Below are 17,681 nucleotides of genomic sequence, written 5' to 3'. Positions count from 1 at the left end.
ACATTTTCCATACTGCCCCAACTGTTTCGGAATTGAGGTTGTAGTAAACGTTTTTATGAGTACATTCCTTTGTTTAATCCCCTTTTATTGGATACCAGCCGATTGGGATGATGCATTTTTCTATGTTTCTGAATTGCTTTACTGCACATATAATACTGCATGTATATACTATATACACCAGGTTATGGTAACTGCCATTTGGATGGCTACACTATGTATCTGCTGTGAATTTCGGATGGTGTGACAGTGTTGAGCAGTATTATACTACAGGCCATTTCAGTATTATTTTATCCAAATTCACATGCGCCAGATGAGACCTTGTGAGTCTGACACATGACTTAACTCATTCGTGAATGACACATGGCTACAATAATTATATGAATTGGCAGTGTAGGTTTTTTTTCTCCTTTTTTTTAATGGCTAGATCAGTGGCTAGATCTTATTGCCTGGTCACATAATCTGCATGTACCAAGTGCCTGGGCTAGTGATATGCCTGTTACAGCTTATATCAGTAATTTTATAATAAACCTTGCATTTTGTGTGTGCATATGTGTGTAGTACATAGCAGTGATCATAAACTTCAAGCTCCTACAGACATCAGTAACTGTACGTGAGGAAGCCAATATTCCAGAGATTCTTAAAGTGCAGATGATTGGCCTCAGCACCACCATCTCCCAAAGACCTGGAGCACAAGCTATAAAGTATGTCTAACATCTCCACATCTTCTCTGTTGAAAGGAACTCTTTACAGAAAAAATCTAGCATTTAAATATTAACAAAATGGTATTTTTAAATGTGTGTGTGTGTGTGTGAGAGAGAGAGAATGTGAATATAATGCACTGTAGGTCAGTTTACTCTCAATCAGCATATAGCTATATAAGTCAAGTGCTTTGTGTATGTGTGTTTTCTGTGTGTGCTTGTGCTGTCAGAGTGGAGGCCAGTCTTGAACATTGGTATGTGACCGGGCTGCAGCAGCAGGGCATTACACCGTCTCTCATAGCATCTGTGGGAAACTTAAACTCCTCTCTGCTAAGTGTGCTGTTTGAGCTTAATCCAGAGGACACTGAAGTGGATCAGCTAGTCCATGTCCACTCTCAACCTGTGGAGCTCATCTATGATGCAGTGAGCAACATGCATACACACACACACACACACACACACACACACACACACATTCCATTTTCACACCAGATGGTTACGGTGCAGTTAGAGCACAGATTTTAGTTGTTTTCACTGCCAAATAATCCATACTGTCCATGTACATGTCCACTAAATGATAAAAAGGTGAAGCTAAAAATTTCCATTAATTTGCCAAATGCAGTTATTAAAGATTCAAACTGATAATGGCTCTGATTTGAAATAATTTTCAATTGGAGAGTTTAGTTAAATATGGTAAATGTAAGTGGTCTGCACATATATAGCGCCTTTTAACCTTAGCGGTTCTACAAAGTGCTTTACACTGTTTCTCATTCACCCATTCACTCACACACCAATGACAGCAGAGCAACTTGGGTTCAGTGTCTTGCCCAAGGACACTTCGGCATGTGGAGGCATGTGGGCCAGGAATCGAACCGCCAACCCTGCGATTAGTGGACAACTTGCTCTACCTCCTGAGACACAGCTGCCCCAATGTTTGCACAGCTGGATTTTTTTTTTTTAGCAGTTTTTCACATTCTTCCTGTCACCAACCTCTCAAGGAGCATCTGTGAACCTCCATCTTCAGCTCACTCCACAGATGTGGTTCTGTGGGGTTCAAATCTGGACTTTGGCTGGGCCACTCAAGGACATGCAGAGACATGTCCACAAGTTTTCTTGGCTGTATGCCAAACCAAGGGTGACAAGGTGGTTGTCATGCTGAAAGTGAACTTCATCCCAGTCTGAGATTGTGTGTCCTTGTATTTGGCCTCATTCATCCTTCTCTCTGACCAGTCTCCCCAAATTGGTCACCTGGCAATTCCCACACATTGTCCAGTTCTCCCATATCATATGATTGGGAAGCATGAAGGCTAACTTGTGCTTCCTCCAGACACCTGAGGCCAGCCACGGCAACATAACGCACTGGGAAGAGAGTGTGATCTGTCATATTCCTCATACATGAACTCCCAGATGCCTGTGATTTGCTAGTTTTGCTGTGATTGACAGGGGAGAGTATATCCCTCCCACCTAGAGAGTACAGCCAATTTTACTCACTTGGCTCCCTGGCATGGCTGTGGCATACTTTTCCCTAATGAAAAACATTCAGTGAATATCAGTTTATCCAGTTCTATGAGTGGAAAATTTAATTTGTATATTGTTTATTTTCCTGTTCTTTTAAAGGGTGAATTGCATCATTGCATTACATAATCTTGGAGGTGAATGTATTACATGTTTAAAAACTAAAGTACTGGTTTATTTGTTTTTTTGGTAGCTGACAATTAACAGCTTAGTAGAGTTCTTTAAAACGGCTAAGGGTGTGGACCTGGAAGTAATCACCTCAGCCACACTCAGCAAACTGGAGGAGATAAAGGAAAAGACAGCCAGTGGTATGTTTTTCCTCTTTTCTTGGTATGACATGGTAGTTATGTTTGTTTGTCAAAACTAGGAAGTCAGATAAATCAAGCATGTAGTTAACCCAGCAAACAAAGTACAGATTATTTTAATTACACTTTAGGTTTATCTCATATTATTGAGACACGGAAGGTTCTGGATCTGAAGATCGACCTGAAGCCCTCCTACCTGCTGCTGCCCAAGTCAGGTTTCTATCATAGCAAATCAGACCTCATCATCATCGACTTTGGTAACCTTCAAGTGAGTGTCAAACAAAAACATGCACTCTATTGTACAGTTTGTGGTCTTTAATGCTGTGCATTTATGCATATTCATGGGTCTTGATTTGTGTGTGTATCCTAGCTGAACAGCATATACCAGAGCAGTCCTGAACAAGTATCTGCTAGTTTTTCATCCCTGGAAGAGATCATGGACAGAGCGTATGAGAGATTCTCATTGGAGCTACGCAGTGTGCAAGTTCTCTACAGCAGATCAGGTATATATGTATTATATGTAGGTATCTAAAGCAGTGACCTATAATGTTTGGGGTTGTTAAAACCAGGCTTAAGTTTCTTGCAATTAAAATGATGTTAAAAAACAAAAACAAAAAAAGATTTTCTTGTACTTTGAGGCAGACAGTTTGAGTAAATATAATAGTTGCACAGTCAGGACCATGAACAAAGCAAATTTCGCAATGTATGCAATGAATGGCTACTTTTATTTGTCTTAATTTATTCATTTGTTTTAGATTACTTTCTTTCAGTAATAACAGAGTCACAAAATAGTTTGCATAATTTGTGCAAGCAATTTAAATATATAAGTAATTTAAACTAAACAGCATAATCAGTATGTAAAATTGCAGTAACTCCTGCCAACCGAGGTTTAGATTAGTGCATCTCCTTATGTGTAAATTTACTCAAACTCAGGCGCTTGTGTAGAATATGAATGTTTTCCGAGCTAACTGGATTTTCATGAATGCCATATTTCTTGTACAAATGTTCCTGAATAAATTCATTTGTATCCAGCTTGATAAATCCAGCCTTGTTTTATGTGATTCTTTCTATACCAGTGTTTGAAAATGGTTTTAATGAATATAACACATGAATTGACCTATTTAGTATTTAGTGTCAGGGAAAAGTCCCTGGGCTCTTTTCAAAAAGATTTTTTCTCTGCTTGCGTTGATCAAGTGGGCTATTCATTTGCATTTATAATAGAAAGCTGTTCTCTTTTTGGTCTGTTCTTCTATTTAGGGTTAGGGATGCAGGGACATTAGCTGGACTGTTAAAGAAATGGCCCAGGCCAGGTTAAACCCCTGGTTAGATAATACACAGAGTTATTTAGAATGTTCTTCATTTTTCATTTTCATAACTGTATAACATATTTAGCATGTTCTGAATTTTGATGTGTGTTTTGCTTCTCAGGTGACATGTGGAAAAGTGCTCGTATACAGGGTTCGTCCAACCAGCACATCCTGCAGCCCATGGACTTCACTCTGGAGCTTGCCAAGTGTATGGTCGAGAAAGACATGCGCATGCCTAGGTTTATTCTCTCACTTAAACACATTTGCACCCTATCTTTTTTTCTCTCTGTTTATTTCTAATACAGACAAATGCTGTTTTTGTAGGTTTAAGGTCACTGGGGAACTGCCATTACTGCATGTGAAGATTTCGGATCTGATGATGCAGGGAGTTGTAGAGCTGGTTGACAGTATTCCCTTTCCCCATGTTTCTTCCACACCGCCCTCCACCCCTAACCAGAAGGTCACAGGACACACACACACACACACACACACACACACACACACACAAACATACACACACACACACACACATATATATACATACTGTTTTTTAAGCAGTTGACAAAATGACCCGGATCTGTATTCAGAAAGAATCTGTTCAGCTCAGTTCAATTTTATTTGTATTCCACTTTAAACAATAGACATTGTCACAGAGAAGCGTTACAGAAATCTGGATGTAGATTTAGATTCTTGATGAGCAAGTGTCAGTGTCAAGGAAAAACACCCAGAGACGTCATGAGTAAGAATTATTTAGAGAATCCAGACTCAAAAGGGAACCCATCCTCTTCTGAGTGACACCAGATAGTTGTAGATGTTGTAGAGGAGTAAAGAGAAACAGGGGGAAAAAATTGTTGAGAGGATGTCCAGTATGAGCATATAGTTTTGAAATACACAGTACATTCTTTATGATCCCAGCAGCAGTTCTTAGGCACAAATCTGCAGACATTAGGAGAGATTATCCACTGAGAACGGGTAAAAACTTCATTAAAAACAACTGTTTTGGGAAGTGCAAATCTTTAGGGTATCTATATGGAACCATCCACAGCAGCAGCAGGTCAGTCTGCAGGAAACTCCAAACATCTCTGCAAATACCTGTCAGTTTTATAAACATGTATTACTGCCGTGTATGATCACATAGTTTTTCAATCCAATGAGATTTTCACTTCAGTGCTCTGTGGCAGAACAGTCACAAAGTTTCAACCAACACAGGAATGGTAGGTTCCTCTAGGGACCCGGTACTAACGAATGCAACTAAAATTTGCCTCTGGGGGCCGCTATTCATGTTTTGCATTTAAAAACCAGCATACTGTACTGTACTATGAAACTTTTTTGTTATGCTGATTTGTTGGCTTACAGCATAAAATACTGCCTTTTGGACCATTTAGCCCCTCAATTTTATGGTAATTTTCACAACATCTACAATCAAATTTGCAAAGTAGTCCTAGGATTTTTGCAAAGTAGTCCCATATCTTTTCCCATAAAATTGGTGTCAAATTACTCAGTAGTATCTATTCCTCAGTAATTATCAAAAACATTTTGAGATTTTTACACAGTATGACTGCAGCACATGAATCTGTTCTAGTGGTGTGGAGCTTAGTGGAGTTCAGAAAAGAAAAGATTCAAGCATGTTAAACTCTTTGCAATGGTAACATTACCAGCAACTATGAGCTGAGTTTATAGCCTTGCATGATAGTCATTAGTGGAAAAAAAACAGTCCATTGACTAAAAAGAGCACATTTGTTGACTAGCAACAAACTTAATTTCTTTTTTGGTTTGAGAACTAGTTTTTGTTTGTGTGATTTTTGAGAAGCACATGACCTGCTTCATTATCTGAGCAAAAGCTATAGAAAAGAAAAAAAAAAGTGGTGTATTTGCAGCGATTGACATTGTGTGCTTAGCTGTTGTTGACCTGAATCTGCAATGATTTAATTTCTAAATGTTGCCTGTTTACTAAAAATGAATACATATTTTTTTTTTAATTGAACTGGTTTTGAATTACTATTGGTTTGGGTGAATTGATTACCCAAGACATTATTTTTTTTTTTAAATTTTTTAGTTTGTTATTAGTTTTTACATGTACGGCTCCAGGGTCCTGTGTTCGATCCTGAGCTCAAGCTACTATTTGTGTGGAGTTTTGCATGTTCCCCTCATGTTCTTGTGTGGGTTTCCTCTAGGTTTTATGGTTTTCGCTTACTGTCCAAAAATGCAAACATGGGCAGACTGGCTATGCTTAATTGCATCTAGATAAGTGTGTTAATGTGTGTGTGTGTGGATGGTGCCCTGTGATAGACTGGTATTTCATCCACGTTTAATTCTCCTGCCTTGTGTTGCTGGGATTGGCTCTGGATTCACCATCACCCTCACCAGGATTGAAACTCTCCAATTAGCAAAACTTGAACTGCAAACTGTTGCACATAAAAGGATGCATACAATATATAATAGTATACATTTTTAAACAATATATGCTGTGTGTTTGCCCAGGCTATGTCAATATCATTAGCAGACACCAGGCCGAGAGTGCTGAGTGTAGATCCATCAGCTTTACCGTATTCTATGATATCAGGTAAGACACTAACTAAAGGCACTAAAGGCGTGCTCTTAAATCAGTAACAGTCTATATAGCTATCAGAAAGAGTGAAAGTTGAACTATCTGTGTATATGTGTGTATTCAGATTCTGAGGAGGACACTGCTGAAAGGCATCTTAATGAGGATGCCCAGAGATTATCCCAGGAAGAACTGACGGATGTTCATTTTACATTTGAAATCAAAACCGTAAAGTTCTTGTTGTTCTATATTGTTCTTAATTTCTCAAAACATAAATCTTTTTTTAGTTTAAAACAAAATGTGGTACTTTTTCAGAAATTAGGATCAATGTCTGTATCTATACTCAGTATATGTGTGTTGATGTGTGTAGGTGCTGTTGGAGCTCACGTGTCAGGATGCTCAGGAAGGCACAGTCTTGGCTTTAAATGTGTCTCAGTTGGGTTGTGAAGGCAAGATGAGGACTTATGACCTCGCAGTCAAGTCCTACTTGCACAAGATTAGCCTTGATTACTGCGGGATGAGAGGTACAGTATCAGTTCACACACACACACACTTGCAGAACGTGTACACGCTTTCAATGTGTACTTCAATATTTCAGTGTCAACTGTACCTAAATGTTGTTTCTTGTATTTTGCTCCTTAAAGGGAAATTTGGGCATAAACCTCTAATTTTGATATTCATCATGAATATCACCTCTAATCATGTTGATATTTCTGTAAAGCTGCTTTGAGACAATGTCTATTGTAAAAAGCGCTATACAAATAAAATTGAATTGAATTAATTTACTATATTATTTGTCATGGTATGTAATATTCTTTTGCATGGGACTGTATCACTTACTGTCCATGTTTTAGCAAAATTCATGACTTTGTTTTCCTGTTTTCACCCGAAAACTACAATACCCAGAATGCAATGCGGCAATATGCAATTCAAGCTTAGGGAATACCTCCAGTGATCAACCAATCTGGACCTCTGAGTGAGACACATCACTCTGACATCTCCCTGTGACACAGCATTCCCAGAAGAGAAACACAGTCTACAACAGTCTTGTGTTGTAATTTCCCAAGAAAACCATAGCAGGATTTCGATTTTTTGATGTTTAAAGAATTTGTGCAAACTACTGAACCAGACACATTTCTGAGCCAACAGCAGATGTGTTTACAGGCAATTTGGAGAGTTGCACCGATATTACAGTCCCCATTTTATCTCCTATAAGAAGCTACTATGATTATCAGTAAAATTGGTGCGTGAACTAAGAATTTAACATGCTTCACTTAGTAGTTAATCAACATTTTAATAATATTACACAGCTCTACATCAATCGTGTTGTTACTGAGGAGTTGCCTATTAAAGAATAGTTATGGTTATGGCTCTATCATATTCACCGTATGGTAGGGTATGTAATTTTCAGACTGGAGTATGTTAAACAGTTCTCAAGATTCATGTGTTAATGAAAACCTCCTTATAATCTATATATTGTGAACAGCAATGTGTTTGTCAGTGTCAAGGAGACAGATTTATCTGTGTTGGCCGTCCCAGCAAATTCAGCCCAAGAGCAGTCAGTCTGATGCAAAAAGAACCCCAGAATTTCATCACAGGATCTGTTAGTAAGTCTTGCAACTGTTGGTGTCAAAGTGCATGTGTCACTCAGAAAGAGAAATCAGAAATAGATTTCACAAATTTGAGCTGCATGGGAGGCGTGACAGGAAAAAGCCTTTGCAAGACTACAGTTTGCCAATAAGCATGTAGGCAAAGACCAGGCCTTTTGGAATAATGTGCTCTGGACAGACGAATCAAAGATAGAGTTGTTTGGCCACAGTAAGTGCAGACATGTTTGGTGCAGACCATAGACAGCTTTTTAGGAGAAACACCTCATACCAACTGTGAAGCTTGGTGGTAGAAATGTTATGGTTTAGGGTTGCTTCACTGCCTCAGGGACTGGACAGTTTGCCTTCATTGATTCAACTATGAATTCTGGACGATTATCAATCTAACTTTGTTACATTTATTCACTTAGCCGACGCTTTTTGTTAATCCAAATCGAATTGTTAACTTGCAAAAGAATTTACAGCATCTGTTTGGGCAGCACCTCAGCTTTCAGTTTAACAATGTTCCTGGTATTGTAACCATAAAACAAAATATAACATGCCCACATACAACAAAGTTGTTAGCATTAGGAGAGGAGCAGAGGAGCATCAGGCCTAAAACAAAAGGGGCAGAACTGAGGTAGAAGAACTAGCTTATCTCTGTGAGTAAATGCTTGTCTTCATGCATGTAGCTATTAGTAAGATGACTAATAAGTTTGTTAACACAAAGATCAATAAACCTGTGACATTGTTAGCTAACATTATGGTAGCTATTTGTGTGGTTGCTAACTTCAGTTATTTGGCTTAGTGTACTTTTGAAAGATCTACAATTGCTCTCTGCCTCCAGTCGCTCGTCTCAGTAGTACATTTCCTCTTCTGTATATTCTCATTCAAACATGTACAGTATGGTTGGATGTCACTGTGTAACAGTAACTCAAAAAATCATCATCTGTTGCGTCATTTATGTGGCTTGAGTAATCCGTTCACTCCTTTATTATTCACTTACAAAGTAAAGCGATTGCTTATTAGCAGTAGCCAGCTAGCTCTCTTGCTTCCCTGAACATAATGTTATCTATTGAGCACCACCCTCGATTCCACCCTCTCCAGATTAACTCTCACCAAATATCCACTATAGCCATTGGTGTTTTTAAAATTTTGTATCTACCTCCAAGATGCATCTTCAGGAGAGTGTTTCCCCAGTAATCAAACCAGGAAATCTCGCTACAGAGCCCACTGTGTCATCACTATAAGACACGAGTAGGCATGTTTACAATAGCCATATCAATGGTTACAATTTAGATTTTGGCTGAAGTTTCGCTTTAATGTATGTGCACTGTTTTTTTTTCTCTCTGTGTGTGTGTGCGTGTGTTTTTCAGATGCTCAGAATCAACCACTTCACCTAATTACATCATCAGACAAACATGGATCTGATCTGCTGAAAATTGAGTACATTAAGGTAAGTAAACTCTCTCTGCAAAAAAAACACATGCTTAGTAGTGTTAATGTGATTAAAGGTGCATGTACTTTACTTATTCTGTGTCCCACGTAGGCCGATGTGACCGGACCCAATTTCCAAACCGTCTTTGACAATACAGAGCAGGTGCTAAAGGTAAACTTTAAACTTTAAAAAGCATGTTACGGATAAATTATTAAAATGGTACATTTGATATTCTAATGTATTTCCAACATAATATACAGTTACCAACATTCTCATTTTTAGTCATATACTTTCTCTATTACTATTTAAATATTAATTTAAATATTTATGGGATGATACCAGAAAAATAAAGCTAACATGATGAAGCTTGCTCTTGTAGCAAGGTCTACAAGCACTATTTTCTCATTTGATTATTTCTCTTATAATTTGACCAATTTTAGATTTTATTTCATTGTTATTTTATAACCTAAAATTTAAGAAATCTGGAATTTCCACTTAAGCAAGATAATTACGGGCTCCAAAATTAGCCTGATGTGTGGTGTATATAATGCAGTTTATTTTTGCAGGTGGAGTTTTCCTCACTGGAATTCCTTCTTCACACAAAAGCCCTATTGTCCACCATTAACTACCTGGATAGAGCAGTGCCAAAGTTAACAGCTTCTAATGAAAGAGATATCAAGAAACCAGCTGATAGGGTTACAACAGAGAAGACAGGTACACAATCTCTCTCTCTCTCTCTCACACACACACACACACACACACACTATACACACACACACAAGAATTCACACACACTCAGGCCCAGTGTACAATCCCCTAAAACAGGGGTCGGGAACCTTTTTGGCTGAGAGAGCCATGAACGCCACATATTTTAAAATGTAATTCCGTGAGAGCCATACAATATGTTTAAAACTAAATACAAGTAAATGTGTGCATTTTATGTAAGACCAACACTTTTAAAGTACAATAAGTCTCTGAATTCTTTTTAATAACGTTGTTATGCTGTTGCTAACCAATGATGAATAAAGTACTTCTTACCATTAATGCGACTTGTGGTGCTGCATGGTTTTGCTGATGGCTTTGTAGTCTGGTTGATACGTGGTGAGGTTAAGCTTCATGCAGGCGTTGAGGCTTCCATCCGTTAAACGTGATCGTAGGTTGGTCTTAATGTTCTTTAGATGTGAGAAAGACTGCTCACATGCATACGTAGAGCCAAACATTGTCAGTACAGCAACACTCACACGCTGCAGTGTGTGGTATGTGACGGGAAGCGCGTTCCAAGTTTTGACAATCAGCTGGTCCGCGGGTTGAAGTTTTTTCATTTCTCCCCACTTGTGTTTGCTCGCCAACTCTGCTTGCTGTCGTGCAGGTCTTTCCAAATCTTCATTCGGTGACTTGAACTTATTCACCCACGTGTCTGAGGCCTTCAGGTCAGCAGCTTGTAGCTCCAAATCTCTGACGGAGACACCGGGGATGTAACTCAGGTCGGCGCTGTCCACTGCACACTCGTGTGGATGGGTGATGAACTTAAAAAGACGAGTGCGCTCACGAAATTCTCCAAAGCGCGCTTTGAATGACTGCAGGAGATTAGATGTGAAGCCCGCGATGTAGTACGGCGTGTGTCGCTTTATATTTGACCGTTTCATCGATGCAATTTTATCATCGCATATTAGACACACTGCAGAACCTACTCTCTCCACAAAGGCGAATTCCTCTGTCCATTCCTGCTGAAAAGTACGATATTCCTCATCTTTTTTTCTTTTAGCCATCTTCTTCGATAAAAGGGTTTCTGCAATTAGCTAGCTGACTACTTGATTAAAAGGAGGGAAGTTTACTTCCTGACCTCACAACGACCCGTGTACGTTACGCATTATCCAATAAAAATTTGGTGTTGTCCCGGAGGACAGCTGTGATTGGCTCCAGCCACCCGCAACCATGAACATGAGCGGTAGGAAACTAATGGATTGAAATACATGAGAATGTTTTATATTTTTAACGTTATTATTTTTTTTTTATTAAAGGTTTGTCTGCGAGCCAGATGCAGCCATCAAAAGAGCCACATCTGGCTCGCGAGCCATAGGTTCCCGACCCCTGCCCTAAAATCTACTAAGAGGGTGATTCAAATGAAAACCTTTATTTGTTTATTTTTGCACACTTCATTGCAAATACAGTCAGATGAATAAACATTTGGACATTGACAGAGTTATTTTTAATTTGCTGTTTACCAAAGTATATTGGAGATAAATAATGATTAATTTATATTAAAAAATGAATATATATATATATATATATATATATATATATATATATATAAATTTATATCTAGAACTTATGTAACTTTAAGCAAGTAAACCAGGGCATCATTAGGTTAAAAAATCAAAACAAACCCATCAGAGAGACAACAAAAAACATTAGATGTGGCCAAATCAACTACAGCACAGCCTTGAAGAGCAAGAACCCACATGAAAAGACCCAAAAGACCACAGAAAACACCCAGTTTTGGATGTAAAGACCCTCAAATTAAAGCTGAAAGTGTGCCGTTTGAGGCCACAGAGCCAAACTGTCTTCAGTTCCTTCTTGGTCTTGGGGTGTTTTGCCTTCTTTTTTTACCTTCAGCAAGTAAAATGCACTCAGATTAGGTGATTGACTTGGCCATTGCAGAACATTCCACTTCTTTGCCTTACAAAATGCCTTGGGTTGCTTTTGAAGTGTGCTTTATGTCGGTGTCCATCTGCACTGTGAAGCGCCATCAAATTGGTTTTGAAGCATTTGGCTGAATGTAATAACATAGCCATATACACTTCAGAATTCATCCAGCTTCTTGGCAGCCTTACACCATAAGATGAGGTGGTATGCTTCAGATCATTAGCAGCTACTTCCCTTCTTCATACTCGTCTCTTCCCATCTTCCTGGTACATGTTGATCTTTGTCTTATCTGTTGTTCCAAAACTGTACAGGCATTTTTAGAATGTTTTTGGAAAACTCTAATCTGGTCTTCCCATTTTTTAAACTTATCAGTGGTTTACATCTTGTGGTAAACCCTTTGTATTTACTCTGGTGACGGCTTCTTGTGATTGTTGATTTTGAGAGATACATCTACCTCCTGGAGGGTGTTCTTGATCTGGCCAATGAAAGTCAGATCAATTCTTCATGAGGGGAAGAATTTTTCTGTCAACTACCATAATAGGCCACAGGGTCTTTTGGTGTTCCTGACCTGACCATGGTTTCTTACTTTTTAAGAATGTACCAAACAGTAGATTTGGCCAGATTGGCCAGCTGATTTTTGCTATCTCTGTGATGTTTTTTTGTGATGACTTGCCTAACATGCTCAAAGGTTCCATTAAAATAAATCAACTTCTAAATGTAAATGACATATTCATTAAATATATTCATTATTTAATTCCAATATACTGTGGTATATGGCTAAAATAACAATAACTTTGTCAGTGTCCAAATATTTAATATGTATCTGACTCTAGGTGTCACAAAAATTGATAATTTTTCTCATAATCTCCATTTTGTTCAATGCAAGTGTTCCAGTGCTCAACAAGAGTCTGGGTGGCTATAGAATTTTTTTTTTATGTTGCGCTATATAGATTTTCATTTGATCCACCTTTGTATATACTTTAATCAGTTTCAACTTGGATAACACCACCACATGCATGACCAGGATATTTTCTAGATGTTGTTTTTGTTTGTATCCACTTTGTGGGGTTTTTTTCATTGAAAATGAATTCGATAATTTCATTGATAAATACTTGGCACTGGATTTTATATGCAGTGTAGTTACTCCTCCTAGTTAGATGATTCTTCAATATAACAGATTATAAGGGATAACAGTAGTGGGTTGTCCTTAGGGGCAAGATCTTATTTTATAGCAAATAAAAGTAAATATATAATAAATATTGACTTAAACCTGTCCACAAATGTCCACAAAAAGGCAAAGTAAAGAAGCAGACAGTGTGTCAATAATGTACAGAACCATTCTATTGAAAAAATTGGGAGAGGGAAAGGAGGATTGTGGATCAGTTAATGTCTGTTCATCTGAAATGTGTGTGAAATCCCCATGCAATGTTTGAGGAAAAAGCAGAAAAAAATGTCTGTCTTTTTACAGTGCATAATTGTTTGTGCTAGTCTTGTGTCTTTTGCTTGGTTTTGGAGATTTAGAAAATTTGCTGAAACCTGGCAAACAAGTTTCATGAGATTTCATCTTAAACACAATTGAATAAAAGTATGTCTAAAACAGTTCCAAACAACCTGATAAACTGTACACTCGATGACTTTGTCGTTGACTCTCAACTGCCTATTAAAGGGTTACTCTACTCAATAGATAATAGCCTATAATAGCACATTAATCAAATGCTATAGCCTCTCAGCTTAATTTTATTTGAGGCTGAGTCATTATTAATCTTGTCCTGCCCCACCAAAGGGTAGTAGTGGCCCAACCCCTCCTAACACTTAGTTTGTTAGGAAAGAACACAGGGGTTTGGGAATCATCACCCCTCTGCCACCCAAGTAAGTGTCCCTGAACATTTGTTCAGTTAGGGTATCAGTTAAAAAAAGAACATCTTCATTCTTGACACAAGTCTTCCAAGCACACCCTCTGTATTTCCCCTTGACATTGTCTTCTCTCTTCTGTTTCAGAAATTTCTTGTAATTTTATGGTTAAATAAAAGATTTTACTAATGAACAGACATGTTCCATACTCTTCTAGTGAGACATTTATAGCTAAACTACTTAAAGGAGAGCACATGTAATATTGACAGCTGACTATCCTTTCTCAGTATCTACAGGTTCTAAGGACTCAGGGGTGGTGAGCTTTAAGCTTTTTGCCATGCTGGGTTCCTTTGGTGTGACCATCTGTGATGACAGAAGTAGCATTGCAGATATCCAAATTCAAGGTACATGTTCAGTTCTAAAATCAGAATCCATGAAACATAAATTATGTTGCCAAAATCTACCCTTTATGAGTTCGTGCCAAGAAGCCAAGATTTTTTGGCTTTGTACAGGTTAAAAACTGTGCTAATCTGTTTAAACCAGTGAAACATAGTTGACTTGGTACTTGTTCACTGATTTTTTCCATAGTAATGACATTATATGTTTGTTTTTCTAGGGATCGATGCCTCTCTGGTTGTCCAGGCCAAAGAAACAGAGGTGTTTGCCCGTCTGCGAAACGTAGTAGTGATAGACGTGGATAAGAAAACCATACATAAAAAGGTTTGAGGAGTCGACAAGTTTATAAACTTGTTTCAGTTTAAATTTAATCATACCCATTTTCTGTGTGTTAGTAGTTTAACTTCACTTTCCTTGCTTTTTGTCCTGAGTAAATCTAAGAATTCAAATTAGTAACAACTTGTTTGTGTATATTGTCACTATAAGGTGGTGTCTATTGTGGGTGAGGAAGTATTTAGCTTCAAGCTGAGTCTGTACCCTGGAGCCACAGAAGGAGCGGGTTACTCTGACACATCAAAAGTAGACAGCAAAGTCACTCTGAGGCTAGGCTGCATCCAGATCATCTACTTGCACAAGTTCCTTGTGTCTCTTCTGGTGAGACGGGAAGAATTTTACAGACACACACACACACACACACACACACACACACACACACACAGAAGCACTAAAGCTTGTGAAAATTTGATGTTTTTTTTTTTTTTAAATAGACAGTGATTACACCGAATGATCATTTGCAGTAGAGAGGATATTGATTCTTGGTGTCAGTGTGTTTGTGTGTCAGCTTTTTTGCTATTAAAATATGACGCATAATTTATTTATAGTTAATTTTAGCACCTCTCAAATCTAAAAAGTATGTCAGGTGAACGCATGTTAGTGTGACAAACAAACAAGACCACAGAGAAACTGCAGCATATAGCATGTCACAACAAAGATGAAGCACAAGTTTTTCTTATTTGCACTGAACTTGAGAGAAGTTTGGAATTGCTGAAAATTGGTGGGTTCTGGGATGGGTGTGTTCTGACTGTGTGAGTATTTGAGTTCTGAGTTCCAAGTTATAACCGATCTGAAGCATGTTGAGGTTTTCAGTTTGAGGTGAATAAAATAAATTTATACATAGCGTTTCAGCATGAAGGCAGACATTAATACTTGTATATTATTGTTTTAATATTGTTTTATAATATCGAGCTAGATAGTCAAAGCTAATTGAACTGATGATGAAGGAGGCATTTGTTTCTTTTTGTTGTTGTCCCCCCCCCCCCTTCTTGTTGTCTCTGAATGTGTCTTTTGTTTCCAGGACTCTTTTAGCTATCAAAACCCCTCTGCTGATGAGGTACAGACTTGGGCATGGTGCATTTAAAAGCCATTTTCAGCTTTGCAGCTTCACTATTAATGTACCTCACACATTCCCTCACAAAAAATGGTTTAAATTGTGAATTGAATTGTTAAATATATTTCTACCAACAAAGGTTACACTATGTGATGTTAAATTAACTAACTGTAAAATAAAATGATTTTGTATTATACAATACATAATATTATTTATTATGAAATAATAAATATGGTGTTTTGATCTTAACCACTTAATCGTGGCTAGGGTCTGTGTTTATGTTTGAAAGGCACCAGTCTGTATTTATCGGTTTATATGGATTTGCGTGCATGTGTATATACCTCTTTGTTTTTAATTCAGTGGATGCTAAATCTAAATGCTTTAAATTTATCATAACACAAAGAATGCTTTTATGCTACATAGCATTCTCTACATGCTTGGCAGATATAGCAGACTTACTTAACTAAAGTTGTCTGTTTTGGAACCATGCTATCATACATTCTCTTTCACAAAATAAAACTAGTCTCATCTTAGACATTTTTCTAACCATCCCTGTTAGATTTTGCAACTTGGTTGTAAATATGGTTACCAGATCTCGGAGAGTTATTACAGCATGACGTTTCCCTACTAATGTGACCATCTCATTATGATCTTCTCCCTTTCACAGACCACCTCCAAGTGCCACTCAAAACCATAGCTTCTACTCTCACACATCTATAAAATGTGCAGTGGATCACTTGATAACTGTCTGTTGTGTTCCACAGACATTTGTGGATAACTTCCAGGAAGCCAAGAAGGCTATAAGTATCGCCACAGCACAGGCAGCAGAGAAAGCAGCTGCCAGTGTGAAGGACTTTGCTCTGAAGAGTTTTAGACTGTCAGTGGACATCAAACTTAAGGCTCCTCTCATCATCATCCCTCAGTCTTCCATGTCCCAGAATGCCTTTGTGGTGGATTTGGGTCTCATCACTATGAGCAACAGCTTCTCTTTGACACCAGCTAAGGGGTTTCCTCTCCCAGCTGTAGTGGATACCATGGATGTTAAGCTCACCCACCTCAAATTATTAAGGTATTAAAGTATTACTGAGTGATTGTATTGATTATAATGTATATTATAGGAAGTGAATTTGCTTAAAGGATTATGATGTTGGTTAATCTTGTATGCTATTCATAGAATTATGCCTGTTAGATTGCAGTTTTTTGGTGCAGTGTTTTTCTCTCAAACTCCACAGAAAACACTGACAATTCATTATTTGATGCAAAATATAATTTTCAGCCTTTTTCTCATACCGTTGCAAATTTTGGTTACCCTTCTTGCCCAAGCACCATGTGTGTGGAGCCAGGGTATGTGGAGCCAGGGTATGTGGAGCTAGGATGGGCTAGAAATAGTGCAGACCATTAGCTTTGCCTTTTTCCCCCCATGATCGAGTGCATTTTGTGTACAGCAGAACACCATACAACTAAGCACAATGTGACTATAGTGCCTACTTATGCCTATCTTTATGCACCGTCAAAGTCATGTGAAGTTGTATGGAAACCGACATGTGTTTGGCTAGGTACTGCCCAGCAACCATAAAAGAACTACTTTACATGAAGTTGTCTGTAAACCGGCATGTGTTTGGCCAGGATACGTGTAGTACTGGGTTTGGATTTGTTACTGAGCTGTTACCCTACTTGGAAGCCCAAAGTCTTGAATTATTCCAAAACACTAAGGCTGAGAGGTCCTACATTATAGGATGGTACATAACATTGCACATAACATATTAAAGGAGTAATATGTACAGTGTTGTTAACCTAATTTCTATTAACTACATCTATAGCACATTTGTTACATTGTTTGCATTTAGAAAAGTACAGTAAATCCCTTTACTTAAAGCTCACTTATAATTGATGTCAAAGGCCATTTAATAGGGCAGTCAGTCAATGGTATTTGTCATTTTAACTCTAAGTCTTTATCATGTGTAGTTTTTAAATTGGAATTAGGATTACTTTTTAGCGCAAAACAAT

The 17,681-nt window shown here is 38.0% G+C and overlaps 1 protein-coding gene across 3 annotated transcripts in view; it reads left to right on the top strand.

Moving 5' to 3' along the window:
- vps13c (vacuolar protein sorting 13 homolog C) overlaps positions 1-17,681 on the top strand; it is a 132,501-nt gene that overhangs the window by 30,116 nt on the left and 84,704 nt on the right. For 2 of the 3 annotated variants that reach the window (XM_053634877.1, XM_053634876.1), the window contains 18 exons: positions 559-701; positions 929-1,121; positions 2,407-2,521; positions 2,650-2,786; positions 2,889-3,021; positions 3,947-4,064; positions 4,150-4,285; positions 6,307-6,388; positions 6,498-6,598; positions 6,741-6,894; positions 9,333-9,412; positions 9,506-9,565; positions 9,961-10,108; positions 14,179-14,295; positions 14,508-14,611; positions 14,774-14,941; positions 15,642-15,677; positions 16,439-16,743. In XM_053634877.1, the coding sequence (XP_053490852.1) occupies positions 559-701; positions 929-1,121; positions 2,407-2,521; positions 2,650-2,786; positions 2,889-3,021; positions 3,947-4,064; positions 4,150-4,285; positions 6,307-6,388; positions 6,498-6,598; positions 6,741-6,894; positions 9,333-9,412; positions 9,506-9,565; positions 9,961-10,108; positions 14,179-14,295; positions 14,508-14,611; positions 14,774-14,941; positions 15,642-15,677; positions 16,439-16,743 (2,330 nt within the window). The remainder of the gene's footprint in view (positions 1-558; positions 702-928; positions 1,122-2,406; positions 2,522-2,649; positions 2,787-2,888; positions 3,022-3,946; positions 4,065-4,149; positions 4,286-6,306; positions 6,389-6,497; positions 6,599-6,740; positions 6,895-9,332; positions 9,413-9,505; positions 9,566-9,960; positions 10,109-14,178; positions 14,296-14,507; positions 14,612-14,773; positions 14,942-15,641; positions 15,678-16,438; positions 16,744-17,681) is intronic. The other variant, XM_053634878.1, reaches the window with a different exon arrangement.

This window comes from Ictalurus furcatus, chromosome 10, assembly GCF_023375685.1.
Source record: "Ictalurus furcatus strain D&B chromosome 10, Billie_1.0, whole genome shotgun sequence".
Taxonomy (NCBI): Eukaryota; Metazoa; Chordata; class Actinopteri; order Siluriformes; family Ictaluridae; genus Ictalurus; species Ictalurus furcatus.
The sequence above is the reverse complement of the archived record's forward strand: the minus strand, read 5'-3'. Positions and strand labels throughout refer to the sequence as shown.